Source organism: Mesocricetus auratus, unplaced genomic scaffold (assembly GCF_017639785.1).
Source record: "Mesocricetus auratus isolate SY011 unplaced genomic scaffold, BCM_Maur_2.0 Super-Scaffold_100007, whole genome shotgun sequence".
Lineage (NCBI taxonomy): Eukaryota > Metazoa > Chordata > Mammalia > Rodentia > Cricetidae > Mesocricetus > Mesocricetus auratus.
This window is the reverse complement of record NW_024429191.1, coordinates 30,694,669-30,717,027: the sequence shown is the minus strand read 5'-3', so window position 1 is coordinate 30,717,027 and position 22,359 is coordinate 30,694,669. Positions and strand designations below refer to the sequence as shown.

Sequence of the window (22,359 nt, the reverse complement as noted above, 5' to 3'; positions counted from 1 at the left end):
GAAACCCTACCTAACTCTGGATAAAAACAAGAATCCCTGGTGGGGATAAAGGCCTGTGACCCAACTTTGAGAAGTGGGACAAAAATATCAGGAGTTCAAAGCTAACTATGGTTACAAAGCAAGTTCAAGGCCAGCCTGGACTATATATCCTATCTCCACAACAAAACATTTAAATCTTATAAAGATCCAGACATACTAGCTCTGGCCCCACCCTGATTGAGGTAGAAGGATCACCTGAGGATTTTGAGGTAGCCTGAGCTACAGAGTAAGACCTTGTCTTAAAACCAAGCTATTTCATTAAAACAATTTAGAGGGTCGAACATTGGTGGGACACACACACACACACACACACACACACACACACACACACACACACACACACACACACACACACGCAGGACTTTATATTGCTGAAGAGAATGCATGGAGACCAAAGCCAGCAGGGAATTAGGTGTAACTGTCCCGTCATTCTTGTGTAGGATACCACTTTGTAGTTAAAAAGGATGCATACTCTGACTGTCAAAGGCTCAACAGTCACTTTGTTACCAACCACCTATCACCCAGGGAAGCAAAAGTCATTAAAAACAGCCAAAAATAAGTTAAAGGACATATGATGGCTCCTTAACCAGAAAATAAAACACAGAGAGAGCAAAGGCCAGAGATACCAATGTGTCATCCTGGCTGGGTCCTGTATATATAATAATCCAAGTATGACACGTCTGAGACAAGCTTAGACTAAACATTAGATTTTTTTATTTGATGAGCAATTAATCAATCTTTATTATTTTTTAAAAGATTTATTATGTATAGTAGTGTTCTGCCTATACGCCAGAAGAGGGCACCAGATCTCATTACAGATGGTTGTGAGCCACCATGTGGTTGTTGGGAACTGAACCCAGGAGCTCTGAAGAGCAGCCAGTGCTCTTTAACCTCTGAGTGGTCTCTCCAGCCCCAGATTTTTTTTTTTTTTGCTAATTTTTTAGTTGTATTTATTTGTATGGAGGTGGATGTGGGCCTACCAAGACATGCATGACAACTCAGTTGTCAAGCTTGGCAGCAAATGCTTTTAGCCACTGAGCCATCTTGCCCAAACAGTTTGATACTAAAATTTAGAATTATGGATGAAAAATGGAATCTAGCATTTGTATTTAAACAATGCAGTAGTCTTATTGAAAAGTATGCTATGTGTTTCAATACTTTGAAGCTGGGCTATAAGTTTGGGAAGAGGGACTCATTTTATTTTTATATTAAGAAGTTTTTTAGATTAAAAAAAAGGACACTAATATAGAACCAACCTCTCCCAATAACTCAAGTATATTTTTATCAGAGAATGCGCATTTTTTAAAAGAGCATAACATTCCTCCTTTAAAAAAATGGGAGATAAAAGGGAAAAGGGAGATATCATCATTATATCCATGTATAATCAAAAATATTTTTTCAAATTACCTCTATTATAAATGATCCATATCCATGTATTTGCTTGCCTAAGACTTTTTCTTTTAGTGCTGAAGCCAGAAACACTGTGAAAAGCAATGAACCTTCTAGAAAATGAGTGCAACAACAGGAAGGTAGGAGCAGGCAGAAGAGAGCTCAGGGAGAATGCTTGGCAAAGGACATTTCAAAATGACCACCCTAACCACTTCTTATTTGTGTAAATTAGAACACAAGTTAGTGAAACACCCTGAAGAATGTTCATTTTCAGAAATGGATTTAAGAGACCATTACCTTTAAACATTGTTTTAATTACGTGTGTGTGCACACTAGTGCAGCTCCCTGAATGTCAGAAGACAGCATTGGATTCCCTAGAGATGGAGTTATAGGTGTTGGCCTCTCTAAGAACAATACATATTCTTTAACTGCTGAGCCATCTCTCTAGCCTCGAAAAGCAACCACTATCTTTAGAAATGTGATGATTTTTCTTTCCTTTTACATCAAGATCAGCCTATGAGAAGTTTTTGAGGCTGGGACCCTAGAGCCCATGTGGGGGAAAGACAGGCTTAGGGAAGCACAGGGAGTGGACTGAAGAATGAGATGGAAAATAATGGAAAAACTGTGTGGCAATGCCAGTTTCAGGAGTAACTTCAATGACTTTAGAAATGTTCTGAAGGTGGTGTATACTGACATGTGACAAGCTTAGATATGCTTTATGTAGGACTCCGTGACACTTAGCTATAGCCTTGAAATTCCTAGCAATACTATAGGAGGAAAACTACCTCAATACAGCTATAGTACAGAATGGCTTACTACTTGTCATGCAGAAGCTCCATATATTTGTGGTTTGAAATACAGATACAGCTCAAATCTGTCTGCAATGTAATACTAAGATTTAAATCTTAAATGATGTATGTATGGCCTGATTCATTATGGACTAATCTGGTGTCTTTCAATGAGGGCCTGTGGACATCACCAAAAAAACAGAAAACAAAATTTAATGAAACTTCATCAAGCTAATTTTTCTGAGTTTTCGTTTTTAAAATTAGCCCACCTAGCATGCTGCCCATTCAATAATCAATTTCAAAAAAACACCTTTGTCATGAAAAATTCTACATTTGAGGTGTATAAAGAACACTCAGTCACACAAAGTGGTCAAGATTTCCTTTTACTCAAGGGGAAAAAAAAATCACTTCAGAGTCAACCATCATATACAAAAGACAAGACCAATCACATCAATCACTGGACACAAGGGGTATTCCAAAGGCCTTTAAAAATGGCAATTAACACCAAAAGGGAAAATTCATTTTAACTCATATTGCATTCATTATCAACACCATACTTAACAAGGTAGTTTATGCTATTGATACAAAACATACAGTATTTACACTTAACTGTACAAAATAATTTAATGTTTACAAAAATATTAGAATGTTTAATTGACTGACACAGTCTTAAAGTAATTGCTTCTAGAGAAGTATATAGGAAGACCACTGATTCCCATTCATTTCCTTTTTAATAAGTCAAAGAAAGGGTGCTGCAATGCTTCATCCAAGGTAATCCTTTTCGCTGGGTCATACTCCAACATTCTTCGAACCAAGTCAAACAGCTTTTCATGTTCTTCATCGTGACACAGCATAAATTCCTGGGGGGAAATGGTCTTGTTAAATGAAGACATGAGTGAAAATATTACTTAATCATTAATCTTTTTTCCTTTACCTTTAATGGCTTGCAGCGTCTCCTGACATATCTCCCAGCTGAACTATGCTCATCCCAATCCAGCTGGTTATGGTGGAAATACTTGCGTTTCCTACAAGAGAAAAGAAGTTGAAATTAGTAAAATAAGCAAAGTTCCACTCTCATTAAATGTATACACATATCTTTCTGTTTCTAGCAACAACTATACATGACACCTTATGCAGGATCTTCCTTTTTCATCTACCCTGAGAAATTGTAGCTATCCCGACTAAGTTGTTCACGAAACTCCAGGAGATGAATTCTGACCTAATCAGATCTGGACAGGGATAGAAATCTTTTGACAACTTCCCATGAGAACTAGAAAACACTAACATTATCCTGTTCAAGGGCACAGAGATGGCTAGCAACAACTGGAAATTCAATCAAGACTGACAGATTCCAGTAAGAACGGGCTCTCAGATGCAATTGCTTTTTTATCAACTTTAACATCTACATAAATATTAGCTTCAGTTTAAAATAAAATCCCTTTCTCCACAAGAGCACAAATTAAAATACTGAATTATTTTTGGAAATGACCTTTTAAAAATGCTAAGAATATAGCTCTAAGTTATCACTTGTACAGAATTTCTTTTTTTCCTTCCAAATCTGTAGTCCTTAGAATGAACATTATGCTTTCTATAGTCTAAGCAAAGGCCACTGCATGCATCTTAAAACAAACCTTGTTTTTTGGATCATGTGTGCTGGGATGGGTCCTAATATCCGCTCCATCATCGCCAGGTGCTCCTTACTATCATGAGTCTAAAACAATTCAGGAAAAAGGAATTAAGCACTTTTTACTTCCTTACATGCACATAAAAGAGAAAAGTAAAATATATGCTGATATATTTTAAGGACTAGTCTAAGTTGGGCTAATTCCAGCACTCAGGAGGCAGAAGCAGGTAGATCTCTGAGTTCGAGGCCAACTTGGTCAACCAAGTGACTTCTAGGACAGCCAGAGCTACACAGAGAAACCCTGTCTTTGAAAAAAAAAAAAAAAGATTAGACTAAAGGCCAGAGAGAGAGGCTTAATGGGTAAAAGGTCCATGTTGCTAAGATCAATGACCTGAGTTCAATCCCTGAGACTCACATGGTAAAAGAACCTATGCCTACAAGTTATCTTTCACATGTGTACACTTCCTCAAGTAAATAAATATAATAACAAAAAGACTAGCCAACTATACAAGTTATATTATAAATTCTTCAAAGATAACAATACTGAAAGAGCTATGTTGTATGGTGCAAACACAATAGAAGTCCAAGATAGTTTGGTAAGACCTAAATGGTAATCAACATAAAAACATCTAACCAAAAAATGCACAATTTCCATTTCATGAACTGTTTAACTGGACCATTTACTGACACTAATCTCAGGTAACATAGCCATTCCAACAATTCTCACCACAATTCTGAGCTTTGTTTGGGAACGTGGATTCAAAGAGACTAAGATGAAAGGCACATAGTTCATAAACAGGCAAAGTTGACAACAAACCCAAGTCAAGGATCTTACTCAAAACTAACTGCACAGAGTCGCTGCATCAGAAAAGCAGCAGTTGTACACACAGGTGAAATGGTGTCTGGTCTAGAGTAGAGACTGGCTAACTTTTTCTCTGAAGAGCCAGACAAAAGACATTTTAGGTGAGGATGAACTGCTGACAAAATACCTTTTCTCTTTAACAGGCAGCAGGGAATACTTTCACAACAGTCAATAGCTTGCCAATCTTTGTTCTAGATAGCAGGGCTGTGTGCTGTATTTAATGCTTTTTACATTTATCAACTACAGGGCCCAAGCATATTGCCTTTAAAACATTATTACTGACAGGAATTCATTTTACCACTCCCACATTTGTTTTTGTTTTGTGAGACAGATTCCTTTTGTAGCCATGACCCGCCTTAACTTCACTAGTAAGTGAGGCCTCACAACTTGATCCTTCTGTTTCATCCTCCTGAGTGATCAAACTATCAGCATGATCCCATGACTAGCCAGTTCCACAATTTTATGCTTTTATTATTTTTTATTTATGTATTTAGAAACATGGTTAGCACAGCCACAGCAGAATTATAACTAGTAACATATACCAATAAGTTTGAAGAAGTTCAATAAGACAAAAAAGAGGAAAACCAGAACACATACTATGAACTCTTAGATGAATTACTTGTTAAAGATGTCACACAAATTAAAAAAAGTTACAACCTTACTAGTAGTAGAAATTCAATCAACGGTGGTTTCAGAAGAGTGATATTTAAATTTTACTTTCAATAATAACCTATGGTAAATTTCTGTATGGAAGCTAAATATAAAGCATGCTTAACATAAAATTCATTAAAGGTCATCAAATAAAATGTCTAAAATACATACCTGAAAGACTGTGAACCCAAGGTAATACTCAATAAGAATGCAGCCTATGCTCCACACATCACAAGGCTGAGACCAACCTAAAGCTATCCAAAACAAACAGGCATGTTACTATGGAACAACTTTAAACTGCTGTCTCTCTCTTCCCCACATTCGAGTGCTCTTTATAGTCTACCTGGGAGATCACAACAGGAACCTCAGGGTTTACAGTTTTAATGCAAGTAGCTCAAGCTTGGTCTGAACTTTGTATTTTCCTCAGTCTTACAAGTGGTAGAATTATAGGTGGGTGCCACCACACCTGACCCTGACTTAGTCACAATGCTCACTACTGGAAAACTTATATAGCAACACAGTAACATCTGTAGACACTAGAATTTGAGCTCTGATATAAGTTTTCAATCATTAGACCTTGATATGCTTTTCCTCAGGCGACTACTCTATGAATCACTTCTCATCCTATGGTACATCATCTCACTTGCTTTTCTCACCCCTTCCCCATGTTACCTGAGTACTAACATCTAAGGCAACTGCCTTCTCTCTACCATAGCATCTAACTACATCTTCTTCTCTAATCTGCCATCACCATGGGGAACATCACAAAACATGCACATAGTATTCTAGTCCCCCAGACTCCAGATTCCTTTCCCAGTGACTCCAACTTCAGATCTGTATGTTTTCAAGTCCCCGATCCTATCAGTGACTTCTAAGTTTTGAGATGTAATACATATTCCGTGAGTTCCAAAATTCTCCCTTTCACTCCCAGCTTCCTCCTATAATGGCTAACTTGCTCTTGCTTGTCTCTTTCTCCTGCTACTTATCTATCATGTCTAAGTCAGGCAAGCAAGCCCTGGGCATCTGCACCAGAGCCTTACTTTGGCGATAAGAGTAGAAATAGGTGACTACATAACCTCACAATCACAAGACTAGGATACCCTTACCCGATGTATCCACTGTTATGATCACTTCAGGTTCACAAATCAGCACTTAGAATACCTTTCACAAACACTGTCACACAGGAGAAACACATAATACTCATTTCTGTATCCTGCTAACATTATTTTAGTTAACCATGACCTTCAACAATTAGAGTATAAGGAAGTCTGGTGTGTACTAACCCAAAATGACCTCTGGAGCTCTGTAGTGCCGTGTGGACACCAACGTACTATGATGTTCGTCATCATATGTTGCACTTCCAAAGTCAACAACTTTGATATCTGTGTTTTTCAATGTGCGCTCATCTCGTTTCTAAAGACACAGGCGAGTAAAGATGAAACTCAATAAAGACATAAAACATTCTATAGCACTACTCATAAGGCTTGCAAATGAACCCTCCCTCCTTTGCCCTTCCCTCTTCTCTCTCCCCAACTGGGATATACAGCCTGTTCCTACTCCACTTGTGGGTGAATAGCAGAGTGAAATTCCTCATTGAAGGATCACCAAGATAAATTAATTTTAAATACAATACCCAAAATTAAAACAAGTCTTTAACTTACCATTTTAGAATTGTACTTGACTACATAGTCAGACTTCACAAATAAAATATTTTCAGGTTTTAGATCCGTATGAGTTAATTTATTATGATGTAAAACTATAAAGAAAATAGAAAACCATCATTAGTCTCAGAGATTTTAACTGGTGCTATGATATGGGGGTCAAAAGGGATTTCAGCTTTACCTGTAACCTGCAAGTGTTCACATGCTGATTAGATAATAAATACAATAAAATATACCATGTATTCACGAATACTTACAATTTATAGATTGGCAGATCTGATAAGCCATTTGTCTTATGTGATCAATTTGAAATGGCAGAAAGCTATTTTCTTTAATAAAATCATAGGTACTTAGTCCCAGCAGTTCAAACACAATACAAACATGACCATGATGATCAAACCATTCCAGCATCTGGACACATCGGCTAAAAGACATCAAAATAATAATTAAGTGCCTAGAAGTGAGCAGCTCACACAGTATGACAACTTGTGGTTCAATGTATACTTACAAAACACTGTTGGGGTCAGTACTGTTCAAGTGCTCCAATACTTGGATTTCAGATCGAGCAGCCTCTCGGTAACGGCCTACATTTTTTACAATTTTCACTGCTACATGTAAGCCATCCCTTAAAAACAAAAGATGCTGCTGCTAAATAAACAAGTAGTGGAATAACTCCATACCTTGTGAAAAGCACATTCCTTTTTTGTTTTGTTTTTGAGACCAGATTTCACTATTATGTAGCTCAGGCTGAACTTGAAACTCATTATGTAGCCCAGACTGACACTGAACTTGTAATACTCCTACCCCAGCCTCCTAAAATACAATTGTAATTACATGTTTCCCATTTTATTGTTCTAAATCTTTCAGAGAACATTACTACTAGGTTCTAGAATATTTTTCCAAACAAAGCAATCACTCACATAATATTTAGGAATTTTAACATTTGTTTTTAAAAATTTACATTTATCTATACTTTATACAAAAAAAATTCAAAGTAAAACACACAAGAGTATGTTGCTGTCCAAAGCATTTGTTCATTTGCCAGGCTGGATCTACTCTGTGCTAAAGACAAGCAATGGGGCTCACTCCTACATGCCTCATCTAATGACCAAGGCAGATGAGCATTAAGACATCTTCACAAGAGATGAAGCCCCAACTACTCATACAAGAAAACAGCAATTTATACAATGATACAGAACTGAGTCCTGAAAGATAGCTATGAGTCTGTCAAACTGGGAGAGAACCAAACAGCTGAGTAAAGACACTATCTACAAGCTATTGGAAGTCCCCACCTGTCCCCCAAGCAGACTCAATTCATGCAAAATAGCTACATCAAGAGTGGTGGGCTTTGAGTTGGGGCATTTCCATGCATAATTCTTTTTTTTTTTTTAAAGAGATTTATTTATTAGATACAGTGTTCTGCCTGTATGTATGCCTGCTGGCCAGAAGAGGGCGCCAGATCTCATTATAGCTGGTTGTGAGCCACCATGTGGTTACTGGGAATTGAACTCAGGACCTCTGGAAGAGCTGTCAATGTTCTTAACCTCTGGAGCCATCTCCCCAATTTCAGTTGGATGAAAGGAAATTTAGGGTTAAAACTTTTGGCTAGTGATGGACCTTGCCCATGTTGGCGAAGCACTTTACCACTAAACCACACAACAAACCCAACAATAAAACATTTCCAAGTATGAATTCAAGCAGTTTGTTCATGGATAACAGCATAGATCAAGTGGCTATAATACCAAGAGTCATCAAATATGTTTTAAGACAGATAAACTTTACTTTCAAAAATACAAGCTGGGCAGTGGTGGCAAATGCCTTTGATCCTAGCACTCCAGAGGCAGATACAAATGGATCTCTTGAGTTTGAGGGTCTACACAGCCAGGACTACACAGAGAAACGCTCAAAAATCAAAACCAACCCAAACAACAAAAACAAAACAAGCAAACAAAAAGAACCCCAACTACTGATCTTTACAGTAAGCTGGAAAATTATACCAACTATTTCTGATGAAAAAATTCAAATGACTTTTTAGAAAGGTATTGCTTCACTAAATTATTTTAAGTTCATTTACAAAAAAAGTGGTAAAACCACAGAACATAGGTTCTTAGGAGACAGAGTGCAATGAGGTAGGTCAGAATATCCCACCACAGAATGTAGACTTTATTCTATAGGTCCTAACAGAATTTCTCTGTAGTTCAGGAAATGCATTTTAGTATGTAAATTTGGATGTACTCTAATTTACTCTGTAATCCAAAGGCAGCTGAATCCTACAGAATTTGAGCAGTCTTTTAATTACAGAGTAACCTCCATCTGAGAGACTAACAAAATTAATACTCATGGCACCTCAATTATATTGAGTTCCGAAATTCTTTTGAATACCTCTCAGAAAAACTTATAGCAATCACTTTAAAATACATTTCATCAGAATGTTCAAAAAGAAAAAGAAAACTTACATGCCATGGTCAATGCACTCTACAACTTTGCCAAAGGCCCCTTCACCTAAAGTGTCCACGATTTCATCTAAAGTGAGGGAGAGAAAGAGAGGTCTAAGTACCCCAGTACAATTATCCAGTTGTTCAAACAATGAATGCTTAAGTGTGTCATATTTCCAAATGATCTCTAGCAAAGCATAACTAAGGTTTCATCACTCAAGTTATTGTATTTTCAGCTGCTACAAAGCAATTAGATAGAGCTATCTGTCTTGCTCTAATCTCAAGCTCCACTGATTATTTTGGAATTTTAAGAATAGAAATATTTAAATTCTACAGAAAAGAAGAAATATAAAACAAACAAACCCACAAAAAATAAAACAAAAAGCAATGAAGAGTCTTTAGCCCCCCGCTGACAAACTATTCTTTAAAAGATTATTCTGTCTGCAAAGTTTAAAAAGTGTTGAAAAATATTCTATACATCTTGCTCTTAGAACGTCTCCACTTTGACAGATCAGGTGACCCTCCTCATCATCCTCTATACTCCTGGATCTTTTCCTTCGGTGGCTCTTCTGGAACGGCAAGTGGGCAGCACCAAGATCGTCCAGCCAATCAATATATCAGAGTGAATTCAGGGCAGAATACGCAATTCATTCAGCGGGGAGATATTCAGGCATTCAGATAAGCACCAGGCCACGAACAGTTGGCAGGAGCAATTTCAAATTCAGTCCCCAGAAATTCACAGGGCACAGTTTATGTTACAGAAGAAAAACATGGCAAGGAACAGATTTTCAGATAAGATACTTAAAGTGGCAATAGAAAAAAACAACACAATTGTCTCTTTAAAATACTGATTTAATTGAAGTCTGAAGTTTAAAGAATGCAATGTCAAGATTTACTATTTTCTGCTATAACCATATGCTGTGAGTTGAGTTGTCTAGTTTGTCAGAAAAATGTCAAGGTTGGTTGAAATTGTTCTCTTTTAGCAACATTTAAAAATGGACATTATAATAACAGGGGAAGTAAAGGCTAACTTCAATCTTCAATCTAGTAAATGATAGTTCTAATAGAAAAAACTTCGGGAGGGAAATGGTATCTCAAAATTTATGAATTAAAGATGTCTGGCTTTCTCAATACATTTCTCATTCAGCAATCAGGTTCACAGCTTCCGCAAAATTTAACTGCAGACATTGATGTGCTGTACTAGGAGCTAGACTATACACTAGTAAGCAATAGCTAAGCACCCCAACAGTGTGACCCGCCTGAGTTGTTGCCAATTAACAGTAAAGCAATTTATTTTCAAAATAAAAAAAAGTTCACATTCAAAGAAAAATACGGGTGCCTCATTTTCTAAATATACTATACAACCACAAAGTAAGATGCTTTTACTACTAAAACCAACAAATTCATGATCTGGTTTGCAGAATGAGTAAGTGTGGGCAAGTGAAGACTAGCTAATACACAGGTGTCAATTATGAGAATGTGTTCACTTCTTAAGGATTCAAGTATATGAATATAAATTATAGCATATCCAAATAGCATTAAAGAAACTTTTAGAAACTTATCACTCTTTTAGAGCCTTACAAACAAGAATCCATTCAAAATAAAAACAAATCACTCATACCGAATGTGACTGATGACTTGCACAGTGTCTATTACGCTTCCTTTTAGGGCTGCTCCTCCTGCTTCGGACTGAGGATTTACTGCAGTGGATCCGGTAAGTGCTTTCAATGTCTCTATGGTAATGTCTTGGAACATATCCTTCGCAGTAGTCATTTCTGTACTCATCAATGTATCTCCGATAATCTCTTCCATTCAAGCATCTTGCTTCTAAATAGTGACTGTAAACACATTAAAGGATCTCAAATTATTATCTTTATTCTGAAATAATGAGGTTCAAACAAAATTCTTAAAGAATTCTTGGTTTAAATAGCTAACTCAATAAAAGGAAAAATTCAAGTCGATAAGATTAAATTTATACTTATCTCAGATAACTTAAATTTTAACCAAATAGTTCCATATTTTTCCATATATACTTGCTACAGCCCAGCATGCTGGTATATGCCTATAATCCCAGCACTTGGAAGGTGAGGGCAGAAGGATCAAGAATTCAAGATCATCCTGAGATATACTGCAAGTCTAAAGCCAGCCTGGGCCACATGAAACCATCTCAAAAAAACAAAACAAAACAAAACAACAACAAAAAACCCTACAAAACAAAAAGCACACCCCACACAAACAAAAAACCCCACATTAGAAAAGTGCTGTCAAGAATTCATACCAAGGAACAGAGCTTTAATTACAATATACTTATAATTAAATGTTCCTTTACCTTCTGAAAAGTCAAGACCCAACCAGCAAACCTGTTCTGAAATGCACTGATCTTACAACATAGGAATCTGAAACTTGCTTCCTTTCCCTCTCTCTGAGAGACACACCATTTAGAGAAAGGCAAAAGAGGATTCCTTTTCCCTTTCATGTAAGTGCATTTTGGATATCCCTAACAGACTTCTTCTATAATGTGTATCACAGATACAGGAGCCTTAAATGTATTTTCAGTCTTTTATTTACTAACTGAATTAAGACCCCTAAAGGATATGCAGAGCAAACTAGTGGCAAAAGCTATTTTCAAACATGCCACCTATTCTATCTCCTCTCTTTTCTATGTCTAAACTTTCTCTTACTTCTGTTTGACAATCAGACACCAGAACTTCTGAGGCCTGCCTAGTGTGCCAAATGCATCTAAAATTGACCCTCCTAACAAAAAGGATCCAGGACTGTGGACATCCTTCCATTCTATTTGCCTTTGCATTTCGTGTATTTTTTGTTGTAAGTCTAGTCTTATAATGGCTGAGCCAGCTTTCTGGCCTGACTTTGCATTTCTAATTTTCTGTGACTCTTGCAAAATACCCAAGAAATAGAAAACAGCGCCACAGTTCCCTTTGAGAACCTGATGGGATAGGCTGCAGACCCTTTCCCCCAAGAAATGTACAAATGCATAAACAAAACTTGACAAGAACTTCATGGTGGTCATGGACCTCAGGAAGTCAATGGATCCCAGTTAAGTATCCTGATCTGATGGAAAGAAAAGGACAGATTCAATTGGCCCAGTTTCCCATCCCCCCTCTACCTGGGATGAGTGTCCTCTTCAACAGAGTGCGAAGCTTCAAGAGGGATGCACATGGAGCACTGAGGGAGAGAGGGGACACCTGCCCAGTCAGACAAATCAGCTAAATAATCCTGACAAGCAATGGAGTGACAGATGTTGCTGAGGCTGCCCCCCTCAACCCCTTTGCACTCCCCAGAATATGCTGTCATTTTCTTCCCAAGTGCTGGTTTAAGCAGAAATAGAGAGAAACATCCCTAGGACAACTACTCAACAGAACTGGCATCTAACTCAGGCTGAGCTTTCTTACGGCCTAGCATCATTCTCAAGTTCTTCCTAACCCCTGGACAAACAACTCAGGCTATTAGGATAAAACTCTGGACCTGTGTCAATTGGTCTAAAACAGAGATCTAGATGAATCACAACAAACTAGATGTCATACTTCTAAGGGCATCCCATTTAATTTTATAAAATATCACACCCACCTCCACACATCCAAAGTCTACCTTAAAAACTAGACTGATAATCTTTAACTGGAATACAATGTGAAACTGGCCCAGCTGACACTCCAAAACAATCTACCAATGATTAAAAAAAAGGGGGGGGGGTGATGTACTAGCATGAGCAGAGCTAGCATGAGAAGGACCTTTCCAGTTCATGACAATCAAAGACCAAAGGTTAAAGATTAAAGTCTACAGAATTATACAAGCTGTGGACAGAGTAGACAGAATAACAGATTTGATTTTTTAAAAATATCCACTGAATGCTCAGTGAATATTTCATTGTAGCTTTTCAAAACAGCCCAAACTGTTGAGTGCACTGACATTTGTTTTTATTTCCACACAGGTCCTGTGGGAGATAAAATAAAATCAAATAAGGCAAAGTCTCTGCCAACAAATAATATAAGATTACTCACACACACACAAAGAAAAATCAAAATTGAAATAGACAAATGCAGGAAAAAAACTTGAAAAGTGCTAATGATTGCTTAGACTCAGGGAAAGCAAAGAATTCAATTTCATTAAATGATTAGGGAAGAATTCAGGACAAAGACGGAAGCAGATAAGCATCTTAAAGGAAAGCCAGGATTTGGACAAAATGGACAGTTGAAGAAATTCCAGGAAAACAGAATAGTGCCATCTTACACAGACAGCACCACCAGTCAGAGGCTTAGAATGCATGTATCTACACTTTACTCTGCAGAGAGCAAGTAGATGATTGCATCAAGAGCCAATCTTTACCCAGGAGAATATGTCACTAGAAGCCCGCACACACCAAACTGAGGGTGTTTGTGAAAGGACATCCTACTAGCACTGAATATAGAGTTTATAAATGAGGACCCAGGTCATACTGAATCTGAATCTTAGTCTGTATACCTCTAAGTTATTTCTAGTCATAGAAGTTTATCAGAGGTTTAAAACTTGGCATTCTGTGTAAAGGTTATTTACAGCTATGTTGGTCTTCCCAGAATTGAGGCAGAATAGAGACCAACTCACAGGTTTTTGCCAAAAGATAAATCAAGAAAAAGGCTTTACAATGCATTTAACAAAGGGCCCAATTAATAAATACACAATAGAAAGTCTTGTAAATCAGTAAGAAAAACACTTTAATAGAAAACAATGTAAAAACTCTCCATAAAACCTGAACAAATTCATTAGAAATTTAAAAATTCAGATTTCTTTAAGAAAATAATTTAAAACAGACAAAACTAGAGACAGCATGAAGAAGCATGTTATAAGCTTTCTAGGAAAAGAAATGAGAATGTGCAACAAGAACCTTGTGAGACTTCATACCCTTTAACTTGCAAATGCCTCTTCTTAGAATCTACTTTCCCAGGCAAAGATTTGTACACAAAGATCCTTTAGGAACAGACAGTGAGAAGTAATTCAATCAAGTCACAGGCAATGGTTTCCATCCTGCTGTTGCTTTCTTTATGCTTTGCTGCTTCTTTAATTTCCCAGTCATTTTATTAAAATATTTATAAAATGCTTATCTTTCAAAAAGATGTTTTACAATTAATGAATATTTTAGAATAGGATGAATGACCACCAACAAATTGTTTTGGTGTCAATGTCAAAGAAGGCAGTGATGGTGGCTTAGAGGCTAATTAGACTGACTTGGTTTTTATAGTTAAATATGAACATAAATCACTCAAATCAACCTTTACACATATACAATACACACTAGCACTATGAATAAATACTTTTAAGATGGTAAGCCTTAAAGAGTATTTTGTATGAATTAATAATGAGGTACAGACAATTTGTATTATGTACTGTTAATTAATAATGTCTGGTCATTGAATCTTGCTATAAACCTTACCCCTTAAATAATTGATAAAGCATGATCATTGTACAAGAACTACAAACAAGCTCTTTGGCAGAACAACTCTGTTTAGCACGGAGAAGGAAAAAAAATTACATACTGTTTTTTAAAGTAACCCCAGCTGGCTAATTTAGAAAGCAATCTGGTAAACAGCCCCAATGGAACATCTGTACAAACAAGGAGAAAACATAGAACCAACAAAACAAATGAGAAAGGGAAATTAATGGAAAGCAGAGTAAAAGAAACTACTCACCTAGTCTTTCTTTACTATTTAGAACTTTAAGATTCTTTTAATTCTATATAAATGTACTGTCTCCAAACTTTATATGACAATTATAATAAACAAGATTTCCATAATATTTTACTGAAGCTCTATTCTAAATTACCAGAGAATGCCCATGGAAAGGAACAGTTCTCAAAATAAAGCAAGTTTCTAAAAAATCTCAGACATACCCATTGATTTTCTTCTAAAAACATAACCTATAGAACACTAGTGACTAATCCCCAAAGCACTTTAATTTTCTCAAATAGCATATGCTGCCTTTCTCACCTGGATTAATCACCCTCTATGGTACCTCAATTGTGAAACACTTTTTTGCACACCCAAATATACATACAAGTTAAGACCATTTATTGGGTATTATTACAACTTTGTACATGTTGCTGAATATATTCTTCTGCCTTCCTTCCACTTTTTTGGTGGAGAGGTTTCTAAGGATTTTAGGACATCACTCATAGTAGGCACTAACTGTTCTAGCATTGAACCAGATACATCCCTAGAGTCCTATTTTTCATTCACTTGCTGAGACTCTATCTCCTACCATTTCCAGTCAGACATATGAGAAACTATTCTATTCACAGCTATAGTCTCAGCACTATAGAAGCTAGCTACATGGCACTCTGTTTTTTGAATGAATAAGCATGTTGCCTGAATTCTGAATTTAATAAAAGTTATAAGCAATTGACAAACTGTTAAAACTGTTAGAACTTAAAATACAAGTCATTTACCAATCAGAGTCTTTAAACTGATGATGGGGTTTACAATGCCTATTCTCCTGTGTACTACTGTGCGATCTCCTCTTCCGTTTGTGGCTTCCACTGTAGCTTTCATGGCCCCAGCTTTCTCTGCTATCCCACTCAGGACAGTGAGTTCGTTTGGAATGCCGCATCTGTTAACCAGGAAGGGGGGAAAGGGTAAGTTTGAAAGCTAAAGATGGTTATATAACTATACACAAGGCCACACAGGCTCTTAAAATCCTTTTTAGATACATTTCCCAAAGCTTAGAACACAATAGCACTGCTATATGAGATGACTGATGACTGGAACTGACCTAATACTAAATGAAAAAATGAGCTTTTAACACACTTTCTTTCACTGCTTAGTAAAAGGGTGAATCCTCTAGTGTTTGCCTTCAGAGATACTCATTAATTTTATTTATTTTTGTTTGTTTTCTGAGACAGGGTTTCTCCAAGTAGCCCTGGCTGTCCTGGAATTCACTCTGTAGAATAGGCTGAACCCAAACAGAGATCTGCCTGCCTCTGACACCCAAGTGCTGGTATTAAAGCTACGCATCAATGCACCTGGCTATTCTTTAAATTTTAAGAGTCAATTAAAATTGCTCAGGGCTGAAGAGATTTACTTAGCCAGTAATGTGTACACTGTTCAAGTATGAAGACCAGAGTTCATATCACTCACATCCATATAAAAGTCAGACACCATGGCATAGAACTGTTTCAGACCTGGGGGTGGGGGTGGAGCATATGAATCCCTGAAACTCAATGGCTAGCCGGTCTTAATTGGCAAGCTACAGATTCACCAAGACCATGCCTCAAAAATAGTTCTAGAGTCATGGACATACCCACATTGATCTCTGGCCCATACATGAATCAGAATATACGTACACACACACCCCTGACACACAAAATAGTTCAAGCTTAGACATAGCATTTAGGCAGAAATTGATTATTTCTTGTTACCTTCTATTTATGCTGATTTTTTAATTAGGTTACTCTTATGTTAGTAATTGTACCAACTGAGCCACAACTCCAGCCTCTCAATTTGGATTTTAAAAGTCAAGACAGAAATGAATGCACAAAGATTTAAATATAAGAACAGCACCTATGCTATAGTTAGGGCTAATGTCCTTCAGCCTGGCAAAGTATAATACAAATAACTGAGAGAGAAGCAAGGAATTGATTGGTTTAAAGGTAAAGAGACTTTCATTAATGAGGGTTTTTTTCCCTCAAACTCTGTAGAGTTTCTTTCTCTAAATGACAGACTTAGAGCAATCCTTAAACTGAGGCATGACCAGTGACATCAGATAATATTAACAATGCCCAAACCTCATCTACAGCTTCCTATATACAGTCCGGATTTCTCCCAGGCCCAGTACCTAACATTTACCCTTTTTACATGTGTGTGAATGCTGCATGCCAATGTTAACAACTTGCCATAGTTAGTCTCAGAGATCAAAGACATGCACCTTTACTCACTTAACTACCCTGCTCCCCAAAGCAGTTTAGGTTTTTTAAAGGATTAATTTTATTGGGGGGGGGTGTTGCACATGCATACAATTACCTATGGAAGCCATAAGAGGGCACAGGATTTCCTAAAGTTGTAGTCAAAGCTCAGGTCCTTTACAAGAGCAGTACACACTTAACCTCTGAGCAGTCTCTGCAGTTCCAGTCAAACCTAATTCTGAACTCTGCCAGGCAAGGGGTGTGGGGGGGGGCGGGGGGCGGGAAAAGCACAAATTTGCAAAGAAGCCGAATAAGGCCCAAATGGAGCAAAATCAATTTAGTTAACACTTTCAGCTTGTTTAAATAATTAAAAACTATTCTAACCCATTAAGCTCCAGGCTTGAAAAGAAGGCAACTTCAGTTTCTCCTTCCAAATGTTCCTAAGAAAGGGTGTGCATCACACCATAGGGTGTGATATCAAAATTTTTTTTGTCCTGACTACTGAGGATGTTTAATGTGGGGAAAGGGAGTTCCTAATTACTAGGCAAGGACTCTTCTGTATTCCCTGCCCAAATATCCAGTAAATTCTACTTTAGTTCTGTGCCTGCCAGGTATCTTTCTGATAATGTGGCTTCTCTTTTAGCTCAGTTAAAAAAGACAGACAGCATGGATTAACACACACACACTCTCTCTCTTTTTCCTCTCCCTCCCCCCTCCCTCCCTCCCCTAAATTCTTGCTAGGCATCTCAGTAAAAGTAAGGCAAGCATTCATTCCCTTTGATATAGTCATTTCAATATGGCAAAGCAAAATAAACAACACTACAGGTTTACTTGAGACAAAAGCCCAAACTCAAGCTTTCTTCAGAGAAGCACTCATCTTTCTATTTCTACTGACATTCTGCCGACCCATTCCTTCTATTATCAAAATTGTATTTCAACTACATTTAGGTTTTGGTCTGGTTAAGCTTTTGTTCTCCGTTTCTTTGGGAAATGAACCCTGATTCTCAAGTCAAACTAAGCACTACATCAGGCCATGGCCACTAGGTGCTCTTAAATAACAGCAGGCAAATTTAAAGCTTCTGGTGACTCATCATTCTGACTGTCCACTATGCAGGGTTTCACAAGACAAGTGCTTGCTTCAGTTCCCTCCCCCCCCTTCTATTTCACACTGCTGCAACCAGTTTACCTCTCTCAAGTCAGAGTTCTCAAATTATACTAATATGCAAACATTAAAATGTAAAGGAATCCCATGAGCTCCATTCCTCTAGTTAGATTCACTACTTAAAATCCAGCAGCTGGTCCCACTCCCAACTACTCCTGAACACCCCCCACCCCGACCCCCAGCAAAGTACAGAAATAATTTACTTAGGTGTGGAGGCAAACGCCACTCTGGGGGCAGAGGTAGGCGGGGCTCTGAGACACTGGGATCGATGACAGCCTGGTTAGCAGAGCTAGACCTTGTCTCAAACAAACCAACACAGAAATATTTACTTATACGGTAAAGGATTTCTGGGTTCATATATGATTAAAGTTCCTTCTCATGCACAGGAAGGAAAGCTACCTCAAAATATTACACCATCTCTAATACTTAAAGCCTACACGATAGAATTCTCGGTGTTTCAGTAAAATAAGACAGTGGAACCAGTTTATATCCAAATTAGAAAAGCGATTCTCCATCACCTTTTAAAAACCATATGGTTATCTAGAAACTCCACACTAAGCACACGGATTAAAACCATCAAGACCTAAGTTTCCAGTCTCTCGAAGGACATTTTTTAAGTGGGGAACTAGAGGCCCTCGGGTGCTTGTTCAAAGTTAGGTCAAACAGCGGCAGCTGTAACAGAAGACAGGTGACTACCGGTCCATGGGGTTTGGGAATGCTGACTACTTCAGGGATAGGGATGTCACAGCCTAAAAGCAGTGTTCGTTCTCTGCAATGTTGATATGGGGGGGGGGTTAAAAAAACAAAACAAACAAGCTGGGCGTAGTGACGCACGCCTTTACTCCCATCGTTCGGGATGCAGAGGCAGGAGGATCTCTGGAGTCCCGGGGCAGCCTGATCTACACAGGGCGGTGAGGGAGATCTCTTTGGGGAGGAAAATAAAGCCAAACCGCGTCTGCCACAAAGGACGAACCTTCCTTCCCAAGTGTGTTCCTCGAAGCTGGAGGTGAACTCCAGCCACCTGGATCGCCGCAGTGCCTGCCCCACCTCCCCCGGGCGGCTGGCCAGGGCCTTTGGCGCAGACAAACAGGGCTAACGTCGGACTCTGGGAAAGCCTCCAGGTCCGCGAACTGCCAAGGCCGCCGAGAGGAATGAGCAGGGCGTACGGGTGACAGGGATGTGCCCCGCCTAGGGCTCCCCACCGGCTCCCACAGAGGCCCTGGCAGAGGTGAGCGACGCCCGAGCTGCCGGCCAGCACTGTCGGGCGAACCCGGGCGGGGCCTGCGGGCCGGACTCGAGCCGCGAAAAACCGCAGCAGCTCGGGTGTTGTCGCCGCCGGCTGAGCGGCGCCCCAAGACATCCGCGGGCGCCGAGGCCCAAAGCCCGTTCTTTCCTCAGACACCTAGCTCCGCGAGTCCCTGTCCGTCTCACCTCCGCAAAAGCAAAAGGCCTTCTGGCCGAGAAATGTCGCCAAACCGCCGTCGTCTCTCTCCAGCCGCTGCGACAAACACCGACAAAATGGCGACCGCGCCGTCACCCCACAACCTCCTCAGGTGGGTCTAGCGCCACCTACGCCCAGCAAGCGCGCATGCGCCACGGAGCCTCGGGCCCGCCCACAGATCCCGCAAGGGGGCGGGGGTCTGTGACGTCAGGGACACCGCGGCTGCGCGGCGCTGGCGGTACCCGTAGAGCGAGGTTGGGTCAAGCCGTCAGCTTGAGTTTCTTTCTGTTCTTAGGTGAACCTGGGGGACCGCCCTGAGTCTGTGGCGCGTGCCTGCTCTTATAGTTTTGCTGGGAATGGCCGCCCTGGGCAGGGCCAAACTCTGACCCTTTCCCTTCATCCTCAAGTGGGCCACACATGGGACGCCATCTGATTGTCACCCCACAGCCTTCCCTGGACTTCACCCCAGGCAGAGCCACCAGAGCGCAAAGTCCCCAGAGACTCTGTGGCAGGTCCAGGCTGATGCCAGGGCAGCTCAGAGACCAGGATATGCTGTCACCTGGCGCTTCCGCTCTAACCTGGATTTGGACACGTTTATCTGAATATGTCTCTGAAAACGAGTGTAGGAGGTGCTTACCCCTTGTAGGCATTCGCGTCTTAGCCTGCAAAACAAAAGGAATGGGGAAGTTTTTTGCAGCGGGCAGTGGTGGTGCACACCTTTAATCCCAGCAGAGGCAGTCGGATCTCTGGGAGTTCAAGGCCAGCCTGGTCTACGGATCGAGTTCCAGGACAGCCAGGGCTACACAGAGAAACCCCGTCTCGAAACACACCCCCGCCCCCAAAGTGAGAGAGACTTCCAAAGGCATTCTTTCTGTCATGACCATGACAGCTTCTCCCCTTTCTATTACAGTTACTGAACAAATGGACGTTTGTGGTCAGAAGACATAATAACATAATAAACTTTTGATATATTTTTTCCAAGAACTGGGTTTCTACACCACAGACTTGTAACCCCAGCATTTGGGAGGTATGAGCAGGAGGATCAGGAGTTCTAGGTCATCCTGGGCTACATAACAAGTTCAAGGCCAGGCTGGGCTACATGAGATCAAAACCCAAAAATCAAAGCTGTCTGAGAATCCATCAACAAACACTGCCTAACCTAGTAGGGTTGGATTTATAGTCCTGTCTCCTTCCCCCAAGAACTGGGATAATATGAGCTACCATGCCCAGATTAATTCCTCTTTGCCACTTTACACTTAGTCTCTTCTAGGAATCTGGACAACCCTAAGAGGTAATTATTAGCTCCTTGCTCTACTTAGGAGGTTTATCTTGTGGAAAAGTCTTTCAAACCTCAGCCTTGCTAGCTCCAGAGAGCTTGTGTTTACAGTTGTCATACTGACTGCTTCAGTTCTGGCAATAACAATAACAACAACAACCACAACAACCACCTTACTTTTCTTAGTCACTTAGAGGAAAATGTCCTGAGTCCATCTTTTGGCAAGTTCAAAAGGGTCTGTCTTAAAAGAAAAACCACTTTTCAAGCTAACTTATCACTGAGGCTCCCATGATGAAACAATGTGTCTTCTCTAGCCAAAATGATTAGAGACCACACCATGAGTCACAATGGATCTCCCAGGCATCACACACAACCCAAGACGGACAAGACCCTAGTTTCCCCCCAGAATGTCTAATACTTCCTGAACAGAAAGTGAAACAGAACTCTAGTAACCAAGATTCGGGCAAACATAGCCTCATGGGAAGCTCTTTGCACTGTGTGTGTGTGTGTGTGTGTGTGTGTGTGTGTGTGTGTGTGTGTGGTGGGTGGAGAGAGCAGAAAGTAGCTGAATTCAGCCATTTCATAGGCAGTGTCCCGACTGCTCTTATAATTATATCAGTCTCTCCCCCTCTTTCTTCTTCTTCCCCTTCTCCCGGTATGACCGGGAGCTTATCTAGCTCAAGATGTCTGGAACTCGCAGAAATCCTGCTTTCTCACCTTCCTAAATGCTAGTTTTGCTAGTGTGAGAGCCTTAGGTCTGACCCATCACTGAATGGGTCTCAGAGCCAAGCCAGTCACAGATGCATGTACCTGTGTAAACATATGCCAGAGGACTAGGTCACCCTTCAGAACTCTTCGACATATTGGCTCTGGAAACTACACGAGACAAATCATTTACCAAAACTTCCCCTAGCTTGTGCCCAAAAGTTTAAGAGAAGCAAGAATTCCTTGGTAGACTCAGTAACAGATTCATATATTATTCATCCCCCATCAGAATAAAAAACTAGTAATTAAACAGGTCTTTGTCACTTTCAAGTGTCCAAGGTTGAAGTCCCTGGGAATTAAACTAGTAGCTAAATGTTTTGTAGATCTCTTAAAGTCTATTGAACATTACTGTCACTATATACCTATATTAATCTAATT

General features: G+C 39.5%; 1 protein-coding gene across 9 annotated transcripts; it reads right to left on the bottom strand.

Moving 5' to 3' along the window:
- Positions 1-2,583: 2,583 nt before the first annotated feature.
- Positions 2,584-21,475, bottom strand: Clk4 (CDC like kinase 4). Of its 9 annotated transcripts, none has more exons than XM_040748555.1 (14): positions 21,394-21,475; positions 20,578-20,602; positions 15,886-16,046; positions 11,071-11,287; positions 9,928-10,018; positions 9,471-9,537; positions 7,523-7,639; positions 7,272-7,438; positions 7,015-7,109; positions 6,637-6,766; positions 5,525-5,607; positions 3,848-3,927; positions 3,151-3,241; positions 2,584-3,076 (listed from the first exon to the last, which is right to left on the bottom strand). In XM_040748555.1, exons 3-14 carry the CDS (start codon positions 16,044-16,046, stop codon positions 2,936-2,938), a joined length of 1,440 nt encoding a protein of 479 aa, XP_040604489.1. In that variant the 5' UTR covers positions 20,578-20,602; positions 21,394-21,475; the 3' UTR covers positions 2,584-2,935. The 9 variants fall into 9 exon arrangements, with proteins under 9 accessions (XP_040604489.1, XP_040604488.1, XP_012970221.1 ...); XM_040748554.1 differs by lacking the exon at positions 21,394-21,475 and adding an exon at positions 14,978-15,044 and having other exon boundaries at positions 20,578-20,601; XM_013114767.3 differs by lacking the exons at positions 20,578-20,602; positions 21,394-21,475 and adding exons at positions 14,978-15,044; positions 19,931-20,084.
- Between the last annotated feature and the right edge of the window lie 884 nt (positions 21,476-22,359).